Source organism: Ailuropoda melanoleuca, chromosome 6 (genome assembly GCF_002007445.2).
Source record: "Ailuropoda melanoleuca isolate Jingjing chromosome 6, ASM200744v2, whole genome shotgun sequence".
NCBI lineage: Eukaryota > Metazoa > Chordata > Mammalia > Carnivora > Ursidae > Ailuropoda > Ailuropoda melanoleuca.
The window spans coordinates 99,494,436-99,517,332 of record NC_048223.1 but is presented as its reverse complement, the minus strand read 5'-3'; the positions used below and the strand labels follow the sequence as shown (position 1 = coordinate 99,517,332).

At 48.2% G+C, this 22,897-nt stretch overlaps 2 protein-coding genes across 9 annotated transcripts in view; both read right to left on the bottom strand.

Moving 5' to 3' along the window:
- Positions 1-6,564, bottom strand: part of ZFYVE27 (zinc finger FYVE-type containing 27) — a 36,102-nt gene extending 29,538 nt beyond the window's left edge. For 3 of the 8 annotated variants that reach the window (XM_034663098.1, XM_034663095.1, XM_034663097.1), the window contains exons 1-3: positions 6,354-6,564; positions 4,894-5,091; positions 1,215-1,285 (exon numbers count right to left, since the gene is read on the bottom strand). In XM_034663098.1, the coding sequence (XP_034518989.1) occupies positions 1,215-1,285; positions 4,894-5,090 (268 nt within the window). In that variant the 5' untranslated portion in view covers position 5,091; positions 6,354-6,564. Of the gene's footprint in view, positions 1-1,214; positions 1,286-4,893; positions 5,092-6,353 lie in introns of those variants that run through there. The other 5 variants (XM_034663099.1, XM_034663096.1, XM_019797221.2 and 2 more) reach the window with 3 other exon arrangements.
- Positions 6,565-18,068: 11,504 nt separating this feature from the next.
- MARVELD1 (MARVEL domain containing 1) lies at positions 18,069-22,622 on the bottom strand. Its single transcript, XM_034663615.1, has 3 exons — positions 22,619-22,622; positions 19,575-21,709; positions 18,069-18,600 (listed from the first exon to the last, which is right to left on the bottom strand). The coding sequence occupies exons 1-2, from the start codon at positions 22,620-22,622 to the stop codon at positions 21,084-21,086; spliced, it is 630 nt and encodes a 209-aa protein (XP_034519506.1). The 3' UTR covers positions 18,069-18,600; positions 19,575-21,083.
- Between the last annotated feature and the right edge of the window lie 275 nt (positions 22,623-22,897).

Here is a 22,897-nt window from a genome sequence, read left to right as displayed (position 1 = left end):
TAAGCCAGCACACAGTAGGTGGCTCGTGCCTGGAATGTGGCCACTAGGAGATCCCCATGACTGACATTCTGTCCTTTGGACCACTGGGGCAGATTAGAATACCACAGACCAGACCACTATGGACTGAGAAATGGGGAGGCTGAGAGAAAATCCAAAGAAGGACCTTCTTCCATATATTATGGTACCCCCAAAGCAAGCTAACAGAGCACTGGGCACAGAGTAAATGCTAGATAAATATCTGTCATAGGATTTACTTTGTAAACATATTCAGAAAAATCTTAACAGACTGAGAAGGATATCTGAGTTTGGATGAGGAAAAGAGTCCTACTAAGAAACAGAAAATGAGGTCTTATGTGAAAACTGGGTTTATTTTCAACCCACTGAATCCGTATCTCCATAGGAAACAAAGGAGACACTTGAGAAATGCAAGTTTGATAGAAGAATGAATAAAGGACCCAGTTCCTCAGAACATTCTGTCTCAGGCCTTTCACACATCTCCCCACCAGGGGTTTAGCTTTTCCTGCAGTCATCTGTCAGTTTCAAACAGGAAAAGGGCTGGGTCCTGGTATAACTTGTCACAAAAGATCCCCAGGAGACATCACTACCCAAGATCTCTAGAGCCACCCACCTGTCCACACATCTACCTCAAAGGCTTCATGCCAGACCCCTCAGAGCTGGTGACTGCCCAGAAGCCCCCTCCAGGCTCCCCTGCTGAGCCAGAGGAAATCAACAGATGTGGCAAAAATCTCAACCATTCACCTTCCTGGCACCCTCACCCCATGTCATGCCCCCACTGACCCCAGCATCAGCTTAGAAATCAAAATGGAAAGGGCTCACAGCACCAGCATCCAGTCAAGAAGGGAACAACAATAATAATAGCTACAATACACTGGCTGCTTACTCCATGGCAGGCACCGTGCTAAATATTATATACAGCTACCTCGTTCCTCACAGCTACTCTCTGAGGAGAGCACTATTATTATCCTCCCTTTAGAGATGAGGAAAACTAGGCCTTAACAAACAGGTTAAAGAAGCTGCCACCCCAACAACCCAGCCAAGATTCTAGCCCAGAGTGTATCTCTCCAGGGCCAGTTTTTCGACATCAAGCAGACATGGAGGGAGGCCAACTCCATGCCAAGACAAGTGGCCACCTCTTGGAATTCCTTCCCACGTTCATTCAAAAAAAACCCCTGGCCCCTGGAATCAGTTCTTACCCTCATTCAAAGTGAGGAACAAGACGTTGAGGCCCAGGCAGGTCAGCAAGGAACACAAAGGTGTCTGCCACCTACAACACAAGAAAGTCCCGGTCACTAAAGATGGACACTCCTCCAGTTGGGGAGGGGTGGGGGAAACAGCCATCACAGATGGGTCATCAAAACCAGGAGCAAGAGGAGGGGGCCTGGAGCTCAGAGTGTCAAGGAGAAATGAAAAGTGGGCTTCTCACATGGACAGGCAACTGGGAGATGAGTTAAAGTCACACATCAGGCCCTGGGATAAGAAAAGGTATCCTTCTCAGAACTAGAAGAACTGTGGAACTTTCTCCCAGAAGGAGAAGAATTTATAAAGTATCTGTTAAACCCAGTTAACACTGTTTAACTGTGTTTTGTAAGGTTCTGGTCTCTTTAACAGGTGACAATGAACTTTCTTCTTTAAAATTTTCCCTTCTAGGGGCGCCTGGGTAGCGCAGTCGTTAAGCGTCTGCCTTCGGCTCAGGGTGTGATCCCGGCGTTCCGGGATCCAGTCCCACATTGGGCTCCTCCGCTGGGAGCCTGCTTCTTCCTCTCCCACTCCCCTGCTGTGTTCCCTCTCTCGCTGGCTGTCTGTCACATAAATAAATAAAATCTTTAAAAAAAAAAAAAATTTTCCCTTCTTCTTTTTTACAATTTCATAGGAACATATACTCACTGTGCAAGATTCATCTAATACAGAAATGAAGAGAACAAAATGTGAAGGATTTCTGTGACCACATTTGTGACTTTCTCTTATTTCTAAAATATTGAGATTTTTAACATACGCTAATCCAAAAGGAGAAAAAATAGTAATGATTTTGGTTTAATAGATCAAAAAAGAAACTGAAACCGGGGTATAGCATTCTTTCAGCAGACATGCCCTAAGTGAACCGAACAGCTGGAAAGCACATGCAGACCCAGCCCCCGCTAACACCACCAAATAGCAGTGCAGAAGCCCCCAAAGAGCAAAGAGAGAAGACCAGAGACTTGAGTTGCTGAGGACAAGCAAATTCTGCTGGCTTCATCCCTGATAAAGGACATTTATTAGGGGAAAAGGAGCAGAGATGTAACAATGAAGGCGTGGACGCCTATATTCTAAACAGAAGTGTAGTATTTATAAGGTCAGCCAACAGAAGGAGAGTCAAAAAGAAAAATAAACAGGTAAGTTGCTGGCAAGCAACGTATTCAGAACTTCAATGTATTTTCTTTTGCTGTGATTGAGGTATGTCAGTTGCTAAATGAGGTTCACTAATTTATGTGTTGTTTTTTTTTTTTAACTTTGTGGGGGTGGCAGGGCAGAGGGAGAGGGAAAGGGAGAATCTCAAGCAGACTCCTGCACGGAGCTATGCAGGGCTTGATCTCACAGTTGACTGAGATCATGACCTGAGCCAAAATCAAGAGTCAGACACTTAACCGACTGAGCCACCCAGGCGCCCCTGCTTTTATTTTTTTCATAAAAGTTATGAGTAAGGAAATGAAATGACCTCTGTCTGCCTTTCTCTGAAAACCCAGCATCCCTCACTCTGCCACCCTAATTAGGCCTCAGAATCAGCGAGTGGCAGCTACAACCCTAAGAGCAAATTCAAAGTCCGGTCTAAGGCCAATCCCATTTCAGAAATAAAAACATCATACAGCCACTGAAGTCACTTTCACTGTAAAGCCTCTCCCATTCTTCCTCATGTCTTTACTGACGCTTCGGTCATAGAGATCTACCTGCTAGAGGAGCTGATTCCAGAAGAGAGGAATCTTTTAAAAATCTAATGCAACTCTAGGCTTCAGCCCTAACAGACAAAGCTCAAGATTAGGTCCCTCTTGAAAGTCAGATCCTCTTTACTAAGAAAAGAACAAGCAAAAGCACAAACTAATCTGACAGCCATTTTCACAGACCAGTGCTCTGTCTCCCAGTGGCACAAAACCACAAGCTCCTGGGGGCTTTTTGGGCCAAACACTGCTCCCCCTCCAACCAGCTTTAATCAATCCCACCACATCCTCAGATTTCTAATTTCATAAAATGGAAAAACCCTAACATATGAGTGCCAAGAAGCACTAAGAGACCAGTGGTGGAAAAGGTGAAGGGCAGGCTATATTTAACTTTCGTGCTTTGCCACAAAAGGGTAAAACACACATACACACACACACACACGCACGCAAACGTACACCTGCATGTGTGCACAGTAGAAAGCCCCAGGGCCCATCCCCTCCACTAAGAAAGACTAAAATTCATTTCAGCTGGGTGGTCATGGTGGGATTATAAAATACGCCCCTCATACCATCTCTCCTATCCCTTGCACCAAGGGGACAGTGATCTAATGATAAAGAACATTGCTCTGGAATACAAACTAGCTCACCTCTAAGGCTAATGCCATAAATTAAAGGGGCTCTGGGGTTAACACAAAAAATTTAAGGCCTTATTCAGAAAGTTAAAAATAAACCTCCCACTATTTCCAGATTGAGGTTAAGAATGAATATTCAATAGTACTCTAAGAGGTTAACCCAACTCCACTCACCCTACCTCCTACCTCTTCTCAGGGGACTGGAGAGCTTTAAGAGAATCTGATGAAAACTAAAAACTTCTCCCTTAGAAATACACATGTGTGCACAAAGTTTTACATGTAGTTTCAGGAGGCTGAGTGAGCCCTAAAGCCCCACTCACAGGCTCCAGGTTATGAATGTCTGCTCTGAAGACAACCAGGTTTTATGTGGCTCCCAATATTAGAAACACAAGACCTTTGTGGGGGAGGGAGTTTCACTGGAATATGATCCAACCTTTAACTCTAACTTCCAATTTGCACCATGAGGAAGCAACCAGACAAATCTAAGTAAGAAATTCTCCAGGACAGTAAGCTCAGTCTCCAGCAAGTCAGTATCATGAAAAAGAAACCATTTTAGATTGAAAACGGCTTAAGGGACATAATAGCCACATAGAATGCACAGTCCTGGACTGGAATCTGATTCGGCCAAAATATGACATTCTTGGGACAACTGACAAAATCTGAATATGAACTGAGTATAAGATGATATCAAGAAATTATTGTTAACTCTGTTACATGTGATGTTGCTTTTTCTCATTAAAAAAAATGTCATTATTAGATAAACTGAAGTATTTAGGGAGTGGAACAGCATATATCTGTAATTAAAATTCTTTAAGGCAAGAAATAAAGTGAGCTGAAGAGGGAAAAAAGAAATTATAGAGGATGAAAATCAAAGCAAAATAAGAACAAAAAATTTTGAGCTCCATAATCCTAAAAGATTAGTAAAAAGGGTACCCTCTTATTCATAGGTATTTGTATTTAACTTATTTTCAAAATTACATCCTAATTTAAAATATTAATTATGCTAATACTAAGAGAAAAGAAAAAACAAAAACAAAAACAAAAAAACCTCCTTTAAGATTTAGAAGACCCGATGTTCAAGGCTAGTTAGCAGTCCTGAGGTATGAGCTTACTGAATGACAAAGAAGAAACTCTGGTGAAAGACCATATGGTTCCCAGGGCCTGCCTCTCCTGGGATGGATCTGGAGTAAGCCCAGGGAACCAACGGACCTCCCAGAACCACTCCTCACTAGGGTAGAAAGGACAGCCCAGCAACTGCCTAAATGGCCAGCACAAGTATGGAGCAGGAAACAAGGTCCAGACGGTCAGAGCAACCCTACAAAGTCTGTTACCTGAGCAAGTACCGGACACCGTCACCTGCATCCTTCAGGGGTTCCAGGTAGATCTCCAACCTCTTGTAGGACAGAACCAAGTTGAAAAGATCAAATGCCGGGGACTTGGTAGGGGCAGGTGGAGACTCCAGGGGAGCCTCAGGCATCACGCTGGGGCTCACCTCCGGCCCATTCCCCTCACGCTCTGATGTCTGCATCCTGCAACCATAATTCCTGACATTTGCATTGCACTTCCAATCCCCAACACACCTCTACTCCCATTATTTCATGTGGTGCCCATAACAAACCTGTGAGGTAGGAAGGGTTACAGGTGGAATACCACTTCACAGAGAGGAAACACGTTCAGCAGGGTGAAGTGAATCGCCCACATATAAAATCCTGCTCTTCTGACTCTCCATCTAATGTTCTTTTCCCCGCAGACCCATCAAGAGTGTACACCATAAAGACCAAGCACACATGGCTGCTAGGAAGAGGCAGCCTGATGTCTAAAAAGAAATGATGATCTGGAGTATTTTCCACCCACTCTTGACCTGGTTAATTCCTACTCATCCTTCAGGTAAAGGCTGAAACATTGCTCCCTTGATCTGAGAGGTCTTTGCCAACGTCCCCAGTCTGGAATGGGAGACAGTCCCCCATTATCCCAATGGATCATGTACTTGCCCTAAAAGCATTTATCACACCAAAGTAAAGCTCCCTGCTTCCTTGCCGGTCTGTGCTTCTTAACTTGGAGCTCCACCAGGTCAAAAACTCTGTCTTCCATTTACCACAGCTTCTGTACACAGTGGAAGGTTAATTAATGCTCACTGAATGAGTGAACGAACTGTCCATCCTCTAGGACTCCCTAGCTTTCTCCTGCCCCGCCCCATTTTCTAACGCTTCTTTCTTTCTGTTCCCAGCAACTTCCTGGACCATTCCTACTCATTACCCTTCCTTTTCCCTTGAACCCCAAGGGGCAGCCACCTCGTTCCATAAGGCCCCGTTCCCATCTCCCCTCTCCGAAAGAGAGACCCTCACCCTCTTCCCTAATTTCAAAGTCCTACCCCAAACCCTAAAAAAAAAAAAAAAAAAAAGAGGCGACGGAACGGGCGGAACCTTGACGCACAGCAACATAAGCCAGTTCCTCGCAATGGACCGCGACCTGACGGGGATTGGGGGTGGGGATGTGATCAAGGGGCCACTGGGAGCCCCAAATACCCACAGGCGGAGCTCGGACTAAAGGACTCAGGGAGGATGCAAGGCAAAAAGCCCTGGAGGGGGTGAAGCTGGTCAGCGCTGGCAGAGGCCTGGACCACCTCTGCAGCCCACGCAGTCCCTTCGGGCCCTGCTGCCCAGACCAGGGAAGGCCACGCCCAAAGTCGCTGGCCAGCAGGTGGCGGCCCCGCGACGTCCAGGCACCCAACTCCGAACAGTCGGCAGAGACCCGAAGATGGGGCTGGGGGGGGGGTTGGGACGTCACCTACCCGGTCGCTGGGCTGGTGGGGGAGGGGCGGGGACGGCCAGAGAGCACTGGAAGGGCCACCAGGCCCCGGAGCGTTTCCTCAGGCCCGCCCCACCCCGAGGATGCCCCTCTTTCAAGGGCCTCTCTGAAGTCGCAAACCGGAGAGCCTCCGCCACCTCCCCCGCCGTCGCCGCCGCCGCCGCCGCCGCTGCTTCCGGGACGCGAATTGCTCTGCGGCGGCGTGTCCATGACATCATCACGCCCGCCCCGCCTCCCGCTCCAGCGTTTAGCTCCGCCCGATCTAGCACAGGTGAGCGCCCTCGTCAGCATTGCGCCTGCGCGTCTTTCCTCGGTTAGCCCCACCCAGATCCAACTGGGTCACTCAGTGACCGCGATTTGCGAAATACTGCGGAGGCCCGGGAGCGCGAGGTTTACGACGGCGCGTCTCGCCGCTTTGGTCCAAATCCAACCCATTGGTTTAAGCAGGGGCCGAATATCTGTACCCCTTCTCTGATTGTCCCAGCTGGAAGTTATCACTTACCCCTCCAAACAGTTGGAATGTAGACAGATCCGAACCCCCACCCTGACCACTAAGCTATATTCAGAAATCCTCCTACTTCTCAGAGGAATGGACCTGGCTTTGTGGCTGGGCCAGGCTTGTCTGCTGGACTCTGCCTCTCCGCCTTTAGGATGAGTCTAGAAGTATAGAAAAATTTTTTTTCTTTAATATCTTAACAACCTGAAGAGTTAAGTAAGTAAATCAGTAATTTCTTCCAAACGTAAATATTGGTTACTTTGCAATTCCTCGTTGGGTGGGCCTGGACCATTGGCCTCATACTCGCTGTGGCCAGTAGTATTATTGGTTCTCTCTTCTGGCAGCTCCGCAATTGAGAGATATTATTCAAGAACTAGACATTATTCCGGGGGGAGCACTGGAGGATATAAAAAGGCTCTAAAGACCAGAAAAGGACAACAGTCATGGCCAATAGCAATGAACAAAGTCTTCCCCTGGTAACCAGACACTGGTCAACTGGACTCTGCTTTTGGGAGTCTAACTCTGAATTTTGTATAATGAAGTTCTCCCAGTTCCTTCTTTCCCTTCTCCAGTATTCTGAGTCTTCATTCTTTGCCTCAAATCCTAGTGCCCCTGAATCAGTGAACGAGACTGAAGGAGAAAATAAACTCGTAAAAGAGGATAACTAATAACTTGACATTTTCCAGAGGGTAGTCTTTGCATCTCTAAGCGAGGGTGTGTATGGCCCACATGACTGACTCCTAAACCTCACTGTGGCCCTTGGAGAAATACTAGTGGGAAATACTGGGTAGAAGCTGGAAAATAGGAGTGGTAAGAGAAAAGAATGTCCAAGCACACCTACGTCCACCAGATGGCTCCCTCACCCACTCTTACACAAACCTTGGGAGAGCCACCTTTCACTTGGGAGTTTCTGTCTGTGGTCTCTCTTGCCACCATTTTCATCACATACCAGATTTTGTCATGCTTCGAGCTGTATTCATTATTTCTTTCTGTGTAACAAATTATTTCAAAACTTAATGGATTAAAACAATAATAAATTTATATTTTCTCACGTTGCTTTTTGGCTTTGGGGTGGTTTTGGTCAGGAAATGGAGAGCAGCTTCATGGGCGGCTTTGGCTCCAACTTTCGTGAGATTGCAGTCAGCTGTTGGCCACGGCTGCCATCATCTGAAGGCTTAATGGGGCTAGAGGATTGGCTTGCACAGTGACTTCCTCACACAGCAGACAAACTGATGCTGGCATTCTTCTGATAGCCTGGGAGGAGGTTTCAGTTCCTCTTCACCTGGCATTCTCCAGAAGGCATCTCGAGTGTCCTCTTGACATGGTGGCCGACTTCCTCCAGAGCAAGAAATCCAAGAGTGAACAAGATCTCCTGTGATATATCCTCAGAAGTCACACACTATCATTTTCACAATATCCTATTGGTTTTACAGGTCAGAACTATTCAATGTCCCAATGTATAGTGGGAGGTTTTTACAAGAGCATGACTACCAGGGGATAGTCAATGGGGCCAACCTGGAGTCCATCTTGGAGGCTAACTGCTAGGTGCAGCTCTGTGGGCTTAGAAAACCCTTCCTCCTCCACCTGAACTCCTCCCACACACCTTTCAACATCCAGCTTGAATGTCAAGTCCTTTGTGAAGTTTTCCCCAAATAATTCCTCATTTCCTCCTCTGTGTTTACACAAAGCTCTGATTCTATTAAGCGCCTATTACCTCGCATTTCAACCTATCTCTAGAATCTCCCTTTGTTCCTGAGAGCAGGGAGACTGCAATTTAACAATCTTGGCAGCCCCAGTTTCTGCCAAGTATAGAGTTTGGCATAGTAAATATTCAATGAATGCTTATTTTAAAATAAATGAATAAAACAGAAAATAGCAAGAGTTGGTGAGGATATGGAGGAACTGGACCCCTTGTGCACCATTGTGGGAATGTAAATAATGCATCCTGTAAGGGAAACAGTATGTGGTATCTTCAAAAAAATTATATACAGAACTATTGTATGATCCAGCAATGCTACTTCTGGGTATATACCCAAAAGAACTGAAAGCATGGTCTCAAAGAGATATTTATCCATCCATGTTTATAGCAGCATTACTCACAATAGCCAAAAATGTGGAAGCAACCCAAGTTTCCATTAATGAATGAATAGATAAATAAAATGTGGTATATACATACAATAAACTATCCAGCCTTACAAAGTAGGAAACTTCTGACACATGCCACAACATGAATGAACCTTGAGGACATGAATGCAGAGTGAACTAAGCCAGTCACAAAACAACCATTATTGTACCATTCCACTTCAATGAGGTACCTAGAGTAGTCAAATTCATAGAGACAGAAAGTGGAATAGTTGATGCCAAGGGTGGAGGCAGGGGCGAGTGGGGGGTTATTGTTTAATGGAAACAGATTGTCAATTCTGCAAGATGAGAAGTGTCCCGGAGATGGTTGCACAACAATGGGAACATACTTTAACACCACACAACTGTACACTTCAAAAATGGTTAAGATGGTAAATTTTATGTTATGTGTCTTTTGCCACAATTAGAAATGTTTTAATGACGGGGCGCCTGGGTGGCACAGCGGTTGAGCGTCTGCCTTCGGCTCAGGGCGTGATCCCGGCGTTGTGGGATCGAGCCCCCACATCAGGCTCCTCTGCTATGAGCCTGCTTCTTCCTCTCCCACTCCCCCTGCTTGTGTTCCCTCTCTCGCTGGCTGTCTCTGTCTCTATCAAATAAATAAATAAAATCTTTAAAAAAAAAAAAAAAGAAATGTTTTAATGAAAGAATGATGGATAAGCAAAGTGTAATATATCCGTTCAATGAAATATTCATCAGCGATAAAAAGAAATGAAGTACTCACACATGCTACAACATGGATGAACTTTGAAAACAGTATGCCACATAAAAGAAACTAACATAAAAGGCCGCATGTTGTATTAATCTGTTTATTCCAAATGTCCAGAACAGACAAACCTGTACAGACAGAAAGTAGATCAGTGGTTGCCAGGCACTGGGGGCCGGGAGGAAGGGCAGGAACAGGGAGTGACTTCTAACAGGTACAGGGTTTCTTTTTGGAATGATGGAAATATTCTGGAATTGGATAGTGGTGATGGTTGTACAACTTTGTGAATATACTATAACCACTGAATTACACATTTTAAAACTGAGACTTTTTATGTTACATTGTATGAAATTTTGTGTTACATGAATTATGTTTCCATTAAAAAGTGAATGAATAAATAAATATTTGACCTGTATGTATTTTTAGACTGTCTTTAATATTTGCATTTTCTCTAGTATTTACCCTTAATATTTGAGTATAGTTTATTATTAACAGCTCACTGCCATTGCTCTGAAAAGAGTTCAATAAATACATCTTTATGTTCTTGTACCTGGGGAAGAAGTACTCTTGAGTAATGAGTTTCCCGGCTGTGAGGCAGTGAGCTGTCAGACAAACACAGCAAGGAAATGGATGTCTGCAGTTACGTTCTGACTCAATAGCTCTTGGCAGCCGTGAAAACAACCATTCATCAAACACAGGCACAAAAAAAGCCTCACAGAGCAAAACAGTGAAAATTCAGCAATAAAACCTTGTGGCCTCCTGTGAAAGAGACAATTAACTGTCCACCAAAAAGTCTCGTCGCCCCTTCATGGTATAGAGTCCAGCTGGGCAGCAGACGCCCAGCCAGGAGCTATGTTCCCAGCCCCTTGCATATAGATCGTCTCATGTGACTCACCAAAGGAAGTAAGTGGAAGCAATGAGTGTCACTTCTAGACCGAGGCATTTAAAAATCAGAAACTTCCTCCTTCCTCTCTTCTCCCAAATGCCAGCCCAATGCAGAGGGAATGGCCAGGCCACAAGTTGGAAGGAGCCTGAGTCCCTGAATCATCACAGTGGAAAGGAGCCCACTGACCTGGGATATCCACAGTGGACAGTTATATGAGGAAGAAACAGATTTGTATGTGAATAACAAAGAGATTTTTATTAAATTAATGTACCAACTTGTTGGAGAGTGTTTGTTATAGCAGCTAAACATTAATATTCATTCGTTCCACTGAACGACGATTTATTATGTGCCTTTCAGGGGAATACAGCAATGAATAGCCCAAAATTCTTTCTTCAAAAGGTTCTAATTCAGGGTGGTGGAGGGATGGGGCACCTGGGTGATGGACATTAAGGAGGGCATGTGGTGTAATGAGCACTGGGTATTATATAAGACTGATGAATCACAGACCTGTACCTCTGAAACTAATAATACACTATATGTTAATTAATTGAATTTAAATTTTTTAAATGTTTTTTAAAAAAAGGTTCTAATTCTAGGAGCACCTGGCTGGCTCAGTCAGGAGAGCATGGGACTCTTGATCTCAGCGTTATGAGTCTGAGCTCCACATTGGGCTTAGACATTACTTTAAAAAGAAAAAAAAAAAAGGCCCTAATTCTAAATTGGAGAATTAGATGGGAGGCTGCTGGAATAAATATGCCACCAGTGGACTGCTGTAGGTGACCCACCAAAAACCTGAAAAGACCAACTATCATTTAGGAAACTGAAAGGATTAACAAATTTCCTGAATGGCATCAGGCCCAGGTTCTTTTGTAGTCAATTTTTATCAAACCCATCAATAAAATAATCTGTTAAACTATTCCAAACAGAACAAGATGGCAAACTTCCCAATTTATTCTGTGAGTCCAGAATTACCATCACTGATACAAGTGCCAAGTAATAGCACACACACACACACACCCCAAATATCATCTGGAATATAGCCAACTTAAAAATAATACGGATAGGGGCGCCTCGGTGGCACAGCGGTTAGGCGTCTGCCTTCGGCTCAGGGCGTGATCCTGGTGTTGTGGGATCGAGCCCCACATCAGGCTCTTCCACTACGAGCCTGCTTCTTCCTCTCCCACTCCCCCTGCTTGTGTTCCCTCTCTCGCTGGCTGTCTCTATCTCTGTCAAATAAATAAATAAAATCTTTAAAAAAAAATACGAATATACCTACCACACAACTGAACCCTTCTACTGCTGGCTATTTATGCAAGAGAAATGAAAGCACATGTCCACACACAGATTTGTACCTGAATGTTCACAGCAGCTTTATTTGCAATAACCAAAAACCTGAAGCAATACAAACACCCATCAACAGGTGAATGGATAAACAGATTATAATGGGATAATACCCAGTGATAGTAATGAACAAACTATTATTACCATAGTAGCACGATTGAATCTCAAAACAATTTTAAAAAGAAGCCACATACCTCCCCTCACCCCAGAAAAAAAAAAAACATATGCCATACATATGTATTAGAATTATAAACTAATCTCTAGTCACAGAAAGCAGATCAATGGTTGCTTGGGGGTGGGGGAGATAAGAAGGAATTACCAAGTGGAACGAGGGAGCTTTTGGTCATTATGGATACATTTACTGTCTTAATCATGGTGATCGTTTCATGAATGTATACATATGTCAAAACTTATCAAAGTGTACATTTAAACTATATGCAGTTTAATGTACATTAAGTATATCCTAATAAATCTGTTTAAAGAAAGAAATATCTAGGGGCGACTGGGTGGCTCCGTCAGTTAAGCGTCCGACTCTTGATTTCAGCTCAGTTCATGATCTCAGGGTCACGAGATCGAGCCCCGTGTTGGGCTCCGGGCTGGGCAAGCAGCCTGCTTAAGATTCTCTCTCTGCCCCCTCCCCCACCTCGTTAGCACTCGCACTCTCTCACTCTCTCTAAAAACAAACAAACACCTAGGCAAACACTTCACTCTTCTGAGCATCATCTACAAAATGCTGTTATTATCTGAACTGTTCACCTGTTCATATAAGGATGAAATGAAATAGATGTGAAAATATTGTGCAAACTATGAATACAAGAATACAGGGACAATGTGTAATCTTTCTTACTATTAATGCCATTAACAATATTATTATCATCACTATCACGGTCACTGCAAAAAGATTCCATTCACCTTGGTCTTCTGGGATCTATGTTAAGAACACTGAGGTTAAAAAAAAAATCACTGAGGTAATTCTTTTTTTTTTTAAGATTTTTAAGTAACCTCTACACCCAACATGGAGCTTGAACTCACAACCCCAAGTTCAAGAGTCACATGCTCTACCGACTGAGCCAGCCAGGCGCCCTGGTAGTTCATCATTTTAACTTAAAAAACAAACCCTGCGAGTTCAGTAGTTTGTAGGGGTGGCTGGGAGGAGAAGGTGACAAGCTGATAAATACAACAGAGTTTACAGTTTAGCAGGGAAGTGAGGAAAGACATGTTGTGAAATGCCCAGATACAAAACAGCGAGGGAAGCCAGCCACTCAGAAACCCCGCGCACCCCGCCCACCCCTGTGCCTGGACAACTTCTGATTTGAGAGCATTCATGGAGGAGCCTGCAAACACATAATGAGGGGAGTCTGTGAACATCTCACTACTGACACCTGAGAATCCTCAGTCAGTTCATCTCTCTCGAGATGGGCTAGAACCTCAAGAAACAAGAGGAGAACAGGGCGTCCCCCTTCCAGGCTGAAAGGAGGCAGGCGGGGGTACTGCTGGGAGCACAGAGCAGGCTCCAGGGAATAAAAAGGAAGGCAAAGAAGGACCTTGGACTCTGGGGAAAAGAGGATCCAACCTTCCCGTAGGTAACAGTAATTTTTAACATTTCTGTTCTATCGTTCAAGAAAGCTCAAATCGGACCACAAGAAAGAAAGTAGAGGGATCAACCCATCAGGGCCGGTGAGAGTGACAGTCCTCAGGCGGAAGAGAGCCAGCTGGAGTCGGGGAGAAGGGAAGTAACGTTTATGAGCACGTGCTGAGGCTCAGGTCCGCACTCCACAAACATTACCTGAGGTCCTCCCAACAGCACTACCCGGCTGGGAGCTGGCCAGTAGGGACTGGTTGCCCGGAACTCTGCGGGGGGCAGCAACGCAGCAAGCCCTTCCCAGGGACCAGGGACCAGGGAGGCGGCCACTAGCATTAACCCCGTTCAGGGAGCGATGAAACAGATGAAGAACTTTAGTAAGTTGCCAAAGAACAGATAACTAAGAAGAGTTTGGTCTCGCTTGTGACATCACAGGCTGAGCTTACCTCAAAATTAGAGCCAGTCATATTAACCGTTGAGGGGACACAGAAAGAGCCAGCACAGAGAACAGAACAAGATTTCAAAAGGCAGAGGGCTCCGTATCCAAGTTTGGGATCAGGTCAGGTGGCCATACCTATGGCATGAGGTCTCAGGAGGAGGGAGGGCTGAGGGGAGGGACACTCTGAGTCCTTCGGGAGAGTGGCTTCAGCGCAGTGAGCTGGTGAAACCGAACTTCACTGTAAACCGAGAAGTGAGTAGCTGACATAATTCAGATTTGTAATGATACCACTTTCTTCGCAGTCTTTCCTTCCTGCTTTAGCTCAAAACATAGCTATTAGAAAACCCAGCGTTGCTCTCAGTGGGGTCTTTGGACAGCTGGGAGAAACAGCTTGTCTGCTGAAACAGCATGGCATGGGAGCACACACTTGAGTTTGAATCTTGTTTCTGTCACTTAGGTGACCTGGGGAAATCAGTTTACCCTTCTGAGCCTGTCTCCAGGTCTAGCAAATGGGGATATTTAACACTTCATGGGCTTGTGAGGATGACAAGCACTGTTATTATGTAAGGCATCCTCGGACTTGTTCTTCTTTTTTTTTTTTTTAAAGATTTTATTTCTTTACTCGACAAAGATAGAGACAGCCAACGAGAGAGGGAACACAAGCAGGGGGAGTGGGAGAGGAAGAAGCAGGCTCATAGCGGAGGAGCCTGATGTGGGGCTCGATCCCATAACGCTGGGATCACGCCCTGAGCCGAAGGCAGACTCTTAACCGCTGTGCCACCCAGGCGCCCCCTTCAGACTTGTTCTTGACTCACTGCAGACACTTCAGAAAGTTGGTTCCCTTTCTCCCCTCTTGCCAGCCTTGACTCAGAAGGGCCTTATGCCTGGGGCTTTAGAGCACCCCCTTCAGGGCTCCTGGAGATGGCAGCAAGGAGAACCTGCATCCATCATCTGTGGGAGACACAGAGCGGAACCTGGAGGACCTGCCTCTGGGAGTTTGCCCTCACCTCAGTGCTGATGAAGGAATGTCACAGCCCCGGTGCCAGCCAGATCCCAAACAGCCATCCAGTTCAGCAGCAATGGGGTCATGGAACAGGGAGGGCAAAAGGGCTTTCCGATTAGGAGCCTGGCTGGAATTTCCACAGGCGGAGGTTGCTGGGGAGTGGTCCACACCCTCCCTCTGGCTATGCCCTGTGCTCTCCTTCGGGTTCTGGCCACCTCAGCATACCTCTCCCTTGCCATACAGGGTCCAGAGAGCCTCAGGCCCTCCTCACTTCTTTTCAGCTGCCCCCACTGGTCCCTGGCGTTTCTCTCCCCCAAGACTGGCTATGAAGTGAAATACAGCCACCCACTGCTCCCTCCGATCCCTGCTACTCTTGGCGGGGTGGAGGCACAGAGAGTCACTTCCCTTCCCCTCCTAAGCCTCTATTTACTCATCTGTAAAAAAAAAAAAAATGACCCATCCCCTTTGAAGGGTTTTACTAAGATTTCTACAGGAAGCAGCCAAGGGAGTGACAAAGTTAACCAATGTGGGAAAGTTATAAACGTTCCAGAAAGTACACAAAATTCTTGCAGCCCCCAACTATTTACGTGGACCTTTAGAAAGGGTTAGAACTATATTATCACTAATTTTAAAGAGCGTGTTGTAAAAGAGTGTAATGTGTATATGTGTGTGTGCGCACATGTCCATGTATGTTTGATTAGTTACAAAAATTACAGAAGGAGAGTTAAGGGGCACCTGGGTGGCTCCAATGGTTAAGCCTCTGCCTTCAGCTCAGGTCATGATCTCCAGGTCCTGGGATCAAGCCCCACATCAGGCTCCCTGCTCAGCGGGGAGTCTGCTTCTTCCTCTGCCTCTCGCCCTGCTCAAGCTCCCTCTCTCTCAAATGAATGAATAAAATCCTTAAAAAAAAAAAAAAGGAGAGTTAATAGTTAGCGATGGTTTACCTCTAGCGTTTGAGATTAAGATTATTGAATGGTTTCTCTTTTTACTTTGTACCCTTCTGTACAGTTTAATTTTTTAAATGGGTATATATTGTTATTATATTTTAATGGATATATATATTGGTATTTTATTTAACAAATAATTACTGTAACAAACAAAATAATACAAACATGAATAAATAGTGCTAACCAGGCCTTTCTCTCTCACATCCCTCTTTCCTTTCATCCCTGCAAATGTAGGTTTATTAGCTTTCCTTTCTCACCACTGACCACTGCACCCCCGTCCTTAGAAAAGCAGGAAAAATAATAGACATAAAACAGCAAATCCTTCAGATTCCCCAGACCCAACTATGTCCCTGAAGAGCCGTGTCTTACTTCAAAGTGCCTCCAGCATTAAACAGGAAATGTCAGATTGACCAGTCCTGAGCACCTGATCTGCAGGAATGAGAACCAAGCTCCGCCTGAACCTCAGAGCCTGCCAGGGGACCACGAGGACCACAAGGACTTACCAGGTGCCAAGGGTGGTGAGAGAACATCTGCCTTCCAGTCCCGGTCCTGCCGCTAGCCAGCTGTGTGACCAGGTACAAGGCCCTTCTTTCTCCTCCCTGAGGCTCTATTTCCCTTACTAAATGGGGGTGACAATGCCAACCATTAAGACTGTTAACTGGATCAAAGAAGGTCATGAGTAGAAGCATATTTTCAACTGTAAAATTCTCCACAGAGCTACGACAGCCAGGGGCTTACCAGCCTTTGCACAAAGGGAGGCCACTTTTTATTCTGTGCAAAATTCATGAATAGACACAGAGGGAAGAGGGGCATTCAAGGGAGGGTCCTTGGCATGTTCCTCCATCCTGGAAATCCAAACCATGAAGAGGAGTGTGTGTGTGTGTGTGTGTGTGTGTGTGTGTGTGTGTGTGTGTTATTGTGCTGAGGAGAGCGCTTTGGAAGAGGGTGGGTATGGAATACACCCAGCATCCGATCCCCGCCTGGAGCTGTTCTAAGTGAGTCCTGAGATCTGCCCCTGGAATCCTATGTTCTGGCTGCAGACTTCAGGTTCAGGTCACAGGAGGGAGGAGCTGGCAAGGGAGCCGGCTAACTCTGCTTTCCCGCCCTTGCCAAAGCCCCTTATTCATCACGGTGGGGCTGGAAATGGGGGGGGGGACCAGGTGGGGTGTGTCCAGGAGGTGGCACCAGAGCAGGCGGCATAGTCTGCCTTGGAGCCTGAGCCCCAGGAGACCCCATTCAGCCCCCACTCAGCTCTGTGACACCAGGCAAGTCGCCACTCCTCCCTGGGGTTCATTTCCCTTTCTGCAAAATAAGGGAGTCGGACTATAACAGGACCCTTTGGCTCCATAATCATAGTCATTCCGTGCCTGCCCATCAGGAAGTGGAGCCTCCAAAAACAGAAGGGTCATTGAGACCTGGGCTAGAAGCCTCTGGAATTCCCACCAGCTTTTGACAGGGGCAGACACAGGCAGTTTTCTTCCCCCCCCNCCCCCCCCCCCCCCGCTTCCTGTGTCCTGCCCTAATCACTGAAAACCTGTGAACTCATTTTTCTTCCCCTCCCAGGAAGCCAGAAGAGGATGGAGGGAGGCTGGGAGGACCCGGTACGTAGGCTTACTGCAGGGGGCCGGGAGAGAAGACATATACACCAACATCAGACAAACCAAACTTTATTCCAAAAAGCAAACTGGTAATCACCACTAAACTATTAAATGAGGCACATTGGTCCCCTCTTGCTACTGGCCCACACCCCTCCCACTCCCACCATCTCTTCTGGCCTTTGTAGAACACTAGAAAAATCCTCTCTTGGATCTGCAAGTGGTCCTAGGCTTTTGGACTGGTTGGAGTCCACAATGGTCTCAAGCTGGACTGAGTCCTGTAGTCTAATGAGGGAGGCCAATGAGGCTGCCTCCAGTATTAAAAAATTCTGGGGTAGGTCAGGTGGCCATTCCTATGGTACAAGGTCTCAGGGGGACGAGGGGATGGGTGTGGGGGCTGCTTTACACGTCCTTCTCACATCTGGAGAAGCAGCTGGAGGCCAAGCAGGAAGGCACATCTAGAAGAACCAGTGAGCTCTGGAATGTTTCAGGCACATCTGGATGGATAAGGTACCACGAAGGTCAAGGAGATGTCTACTCCTGAGTAAGGTCCCTGACCACAGACAGAGCACCACGAGCTGGGGGGCTAAGAAGAGATCCTCAGGGAACTGGTTCTGAGCTGAGGATGCAACTTCCATGGTGATTTGAAAAAAGAGAAAAGGAACAAAACCTGGAGCCAAAACCCACTGTTTAGGGCACGGAGGTGCACAGGTCGGTTCCAGGGGTCTGGAATCTTGGGCCCGAATCACAGCACAAGGAGAATCGGAATTTCTCATGTTAAGGTAAAATGAATCTTCATGCATCTTGGATCTTCCACTGGACAAAGTTGAAGGGAAGCTGCAGGGTCTGGAATCTTAGGCCCAAGTCACAGCACAAAGATAATCAGAATTTCTCTTATGTTAAGGTAAAATGAACCTTCATGCATCTTGGATCTTCCACTGGACAATGTTGAAGGGAAGCTGCTAGGCAGAGGTCATCCACTCTCCCCACTCTCCAGCCCTCTGCTGGCCCAGCACAGAATGGTGTCCCCTGCCAAGGGAAGGGAGCCCTGGGAGAGGTCAGCATGACCGCTACGGGAATCTTGCAACATGGAAACCTGCAACAGAAGAACCAAAGTCACGGGCCATCCGAGGCACTTCCAAGGATCCCAGCAAAGGCCAGCCCCAGGCTCTGGCCAGCGTGAGTGGTGGGGGCTGAAAGAACAGGTGGAGGAAGGCAGCAGGACTCCAAGCTAAACGAGACAGTGAAGGGCTCAGTGTTCTAGGATTTCCTGAAGGAGAGAAAATAACAGTAATGACGACAACAAAAATAACCACAATTTTAACAGGCACGGAGTTTCAGTCTTGCAAGGTGAAAAACGTTCTGGGACTGGATGATGGTGACAGTTGCACACCAGTGTGAACCTACTTAAGGCCACCACACCGTATGCTTTAAAATGGGTGACCGGTCAATTTTATGCTATGTGTATTGTACCATGACATTTTTTAAAGTGGCCACGTGAAGAGTCTCTAACATGTACCCTAGGGGTACACCCCTTCCGGAGGAGGCCCAACCGCCAGAGTCCAGATCCTAGCTCCACCGTCACACCGTCTGGCGGACTCTAGACAAGGCACTAAACCTCTCTGCGACTCATCTGCCTCCTAGGGAAGAGGAGAATAAGAACACAACTCACCTCAATAAGGCCAAAGAATAAAGGAAATATGTCTAAGTGCTTCAAGCAGTACCAGGCACACAGCAGCCCCGCAGACAGGCTCTCGTGCTCTGCACCGTGCAGCTCCCACATCTTCACAGCTACAACAGAAAAGCCTCAACCTCTCTCCCTAAGCTTTAAAAACACGCTCCCAAAAACACATTCTGGCCTCCCATATTCCAGTTTCTAAATCCAGACAGGGCTGAGCTTTTTCCAAGAGCAGACCTTTGCAGGATGTAGCAAAAGGCTGAATTGGTACAAGTCTTTGGGCATTGTGGTGGTCACCCCTCCAACTTGCTCTCTTAACTTTTAGCAAAGGGGGCTCTGTATTTTTTATTCAAAGGCCTATGACCCCTCCAGAAAGTCAAGAAGCACCTTACCTTACAGAGGCTGGGCCAGCTGTTCACCCCAACTTTGGAGTTTTCCTCTCTCTTTGGTGAGTGAGACCCACTCTCGCCAGTTGCTCATGGTCAGTGCCAGCATCTCTTATAGGCAATGTTCCTTTTGACTGGGAAACCATCTGGATAACCTTGACTTCGTTTTTTAAACAATGTAGAGGAACGTTCAGGTCCACCAATTCCCAGGTCTCTCCCGGGCCTGGCAGAGACAGCTATCTTCTACCCCACTGAGGCAAGCCCTCCCTCTGCTAGGGAAATTCCCCGGGAAAGAGAAGGAGCACCCCAGATCTTCGATCATACCATGGCCAGTGGGCTGGATTCCTTAGGAATCAATGACAGCCAAGCAAGCACAGGGATGCTTGGAAGTCCTAGGTGGCAAAATCTAATTGGTCCAGGTCCAGAGGCAGTTAACGCTGTAAACTAAACTACTTGGGCTTCTTTTATAGCGGGACTTCTCAGAGCCTTTGATATGCTAATGAGAATCGTGAATCTCCAAGAAGGCGAGATAGCACCTCGACAAACCCATTTGGCATTGAAACCCTCTTTTAGAGGGTAGAGGGTTCCTGGGAACACCCACTGCTTTAATGTAAACAGTGCTGGACTGGGAGTCTGTAAACGGGTGCTAATCTTATTTTGGCTTTCCCAAGAGCAAGGGGTGGGGCTCTCCTTGACATTCTTTCAGGGTCCTATGGGATCCCTAAGGCAAAAAGATACTGGTAGGTGGGGCTGGTAGAGCAGAAGCCCGTGAGAGGAAGGCTGGGAAGGTGAAGCCAGGGAAACTAGTGTGCGTTTGGGCCTGGCCTCCTAGAACCCGGAGGACAAAGGCGGAGCAGGCAGAGGAGCGAGAAGACTCCAACCGTGCAAAGGTGCAGCCCGCGGGCCTTTCCAATCCATCCACACCTTTGCAGACGGGCCCCACCCCAACATCAGAGCACGGACCGCGCAGGATGCCCGCACAGTCCCGAGCTGAAACAAACTCTTTCCTCATCCTGAGACCGGTGGAGGCCTGTCCTCAGCTCTGCCCGTGGCTACGAGCCTGCCCTTCACAGCACTCAAAGCTGGAAGAGGGGCCAGGGAACCGGGGGCGCTCTTCCGACAGCGGGGCAGGAAGGAGGGGGCAGTGGCGCAGCCAGAAGGCTTGTTCCAATTGGGAGCCTCCCCCGGATCTACGCGGCGCCTGTCCACGTCTCGCTCTCTGCACGGAAGGGGGCGAGGGAGCGCGAGGTTTCGCCTCAGACGTCCAGGGTGTGTGGGGGCCCGCTCCTCGATGCGGCCCTGCCCGGGTCCCGGGAGACGGCGCGGACGGCGCGGCGGGCGGGACTCCAGGCGGCGGCTCTGCCGTCGGACGGGAACTGCGGGCCAGGGGCGCCCGGGCGCGAGCGAGAGCGCAGGGCAACGGGTGGGTGCCGGGGCGCACGGGCGCGGGGCGGCGGCAGCAGGAAGGACGCGGGCGCCGGTCTCGGGAGGGCCCCCGCCCCGCGGCGTGGCGGCTCACGCGACCTCCTGCTCCCCCTGGTAGCGGCGGCAGCAGCCGTAGAGGGCCGAGAGCAGGTAGAGGCCGAGGCAAAGGCCGCCGCAGACGGCGGCCGCCAGGAAGGCGTGGTAGGCGCAGGCCATCTGGTAATCCTTGAGGTTGCAGTAGCTGTGGCTCTGCGTCTGGGCGATCATTATGCCCGTCGCGGCGCCGTAGAGCGCGGCCGCGAGCAGGTCGTGCGCCACGTTGACCACGAGCCAGCGCGAACCCAGCACGGGCACCAGCTCGTGCTTGCCCAGCAGCGTGAGGAAGTAGAGGCCCAGGGTGAGCAGCCAGAAGAGCACGGACACGAAGAGCGCGAAGTGCACGGGGCCCTGGTACCGGCTCGTGGCGATGGTGATCCAGAAGGCGGCGCCGGCCAGCAGCTGCAGCAGCCGCAGCACGCCCAGCGGGCCGCGCAGGAAGGCCCTCTGCAGGCGCACCGCCCCGCGGACCGCGCGCGCCTGGGGCGGCGGCTGGCGCNGCTTCCCCTCCCCGTCTCCACCCCCACTCGCTCCTCCCGGCTTCCTGCCATCTCTTTTTGGGCCTCGCTCACCACCCCGGCCCCCCTTTCCTGCCGGCGCCAGACTCCCAGCTCGGATTCCTTTCTCCCCAGGGCGCGGCGGAGGGCGCTCGCACCCCCCTCCCCGGCCGACCGCGGGCCTTCCGCTCTGTCCGCCCGGGCCAAGTTTGGCACATCTGGGGCCACCGTGCCCGCCCTGTCTCCCCCGCTCCGGTCCAGCCTCGGAGGGGAGAGCTGTCTTCTGGAGCCTTCTCTCAGCCTCTCGCTGGGCCTCTTTCTTACTACTTTCTCCTGTCCTCGGGCCCACCCGGACCTCTTGGCCTTTCCCTGGCTCTGGAGGAGAGCAGCGCTGGTCTTACGCTGACATCCATTCTCACCTGGACATCTGGAATATGTCCACCTCACACTTTTCCGGTCCAGAGCTGGGCTCTCAGACATGAGAGAAAGGGACCGTCCCTTTGCCAGAGACCAGAGACCCCATTGCCCCTCCCACACACCACAAAGTCAAGTCCTATCAGTCCAACCTCATTTTTCCAACGTCCTTGCCATCCAGTGTTGCCTGGATTAAAAATGTGCTACCCGACGTGGCCAGGTCACCAAGCCCAGGGTAAGAGACAGCAAAGCCCATGTGCAGAACTGCTAAGCAAAACAGCCTCTGATGGAACTTAATGATGCTTTACACTGTCCTTTACGTATATGCCCACTTAAGCCTCAAAACGGCCTCAGAGATACAATTATTTTCCTCCTTTTACTGAGGAGGAGAAATGAGGTCTAGAGAGGTTAAGCCCCATGAAGCTGGTAACTGCAGCTTGTGTCTCTTTGCTCCCCATCCCATTCAACCTTCGTTCACTGTGACATCTTTCTAAAACACAGACCCGGTGTTGCACCGCTTCCTTCCCTGGCCACAGGATAGAGTTCTATCTCTTCTATGGGCATATTTCACAAACTGGCTCCAACTGACTTTCATTGTTTTCCATTTCCTTTCCTTACCCATGCTCCCACCCCATGCCAACCCCACCAAACCTCTTAAATTCCCCCAAATAAGCTCAGAATGCCCTTCATTCCCAGACCCCACCTGGCTGGCAAACTCCTACTTACCCTTCAATGCCCAGTTTAAATGCTCCTCCCTTTGGTCCAGACTCCCAAGCTGTTGCTTGCTGGCTCTTAGGCTCTCTCTTGCAGTAGTTCTGCAGTACTTCTGAGTCTGGCACATTGCAGATGCTGGCTATCACCTCTATCTTTGCATGGCACATAGGAGACTATAAATGT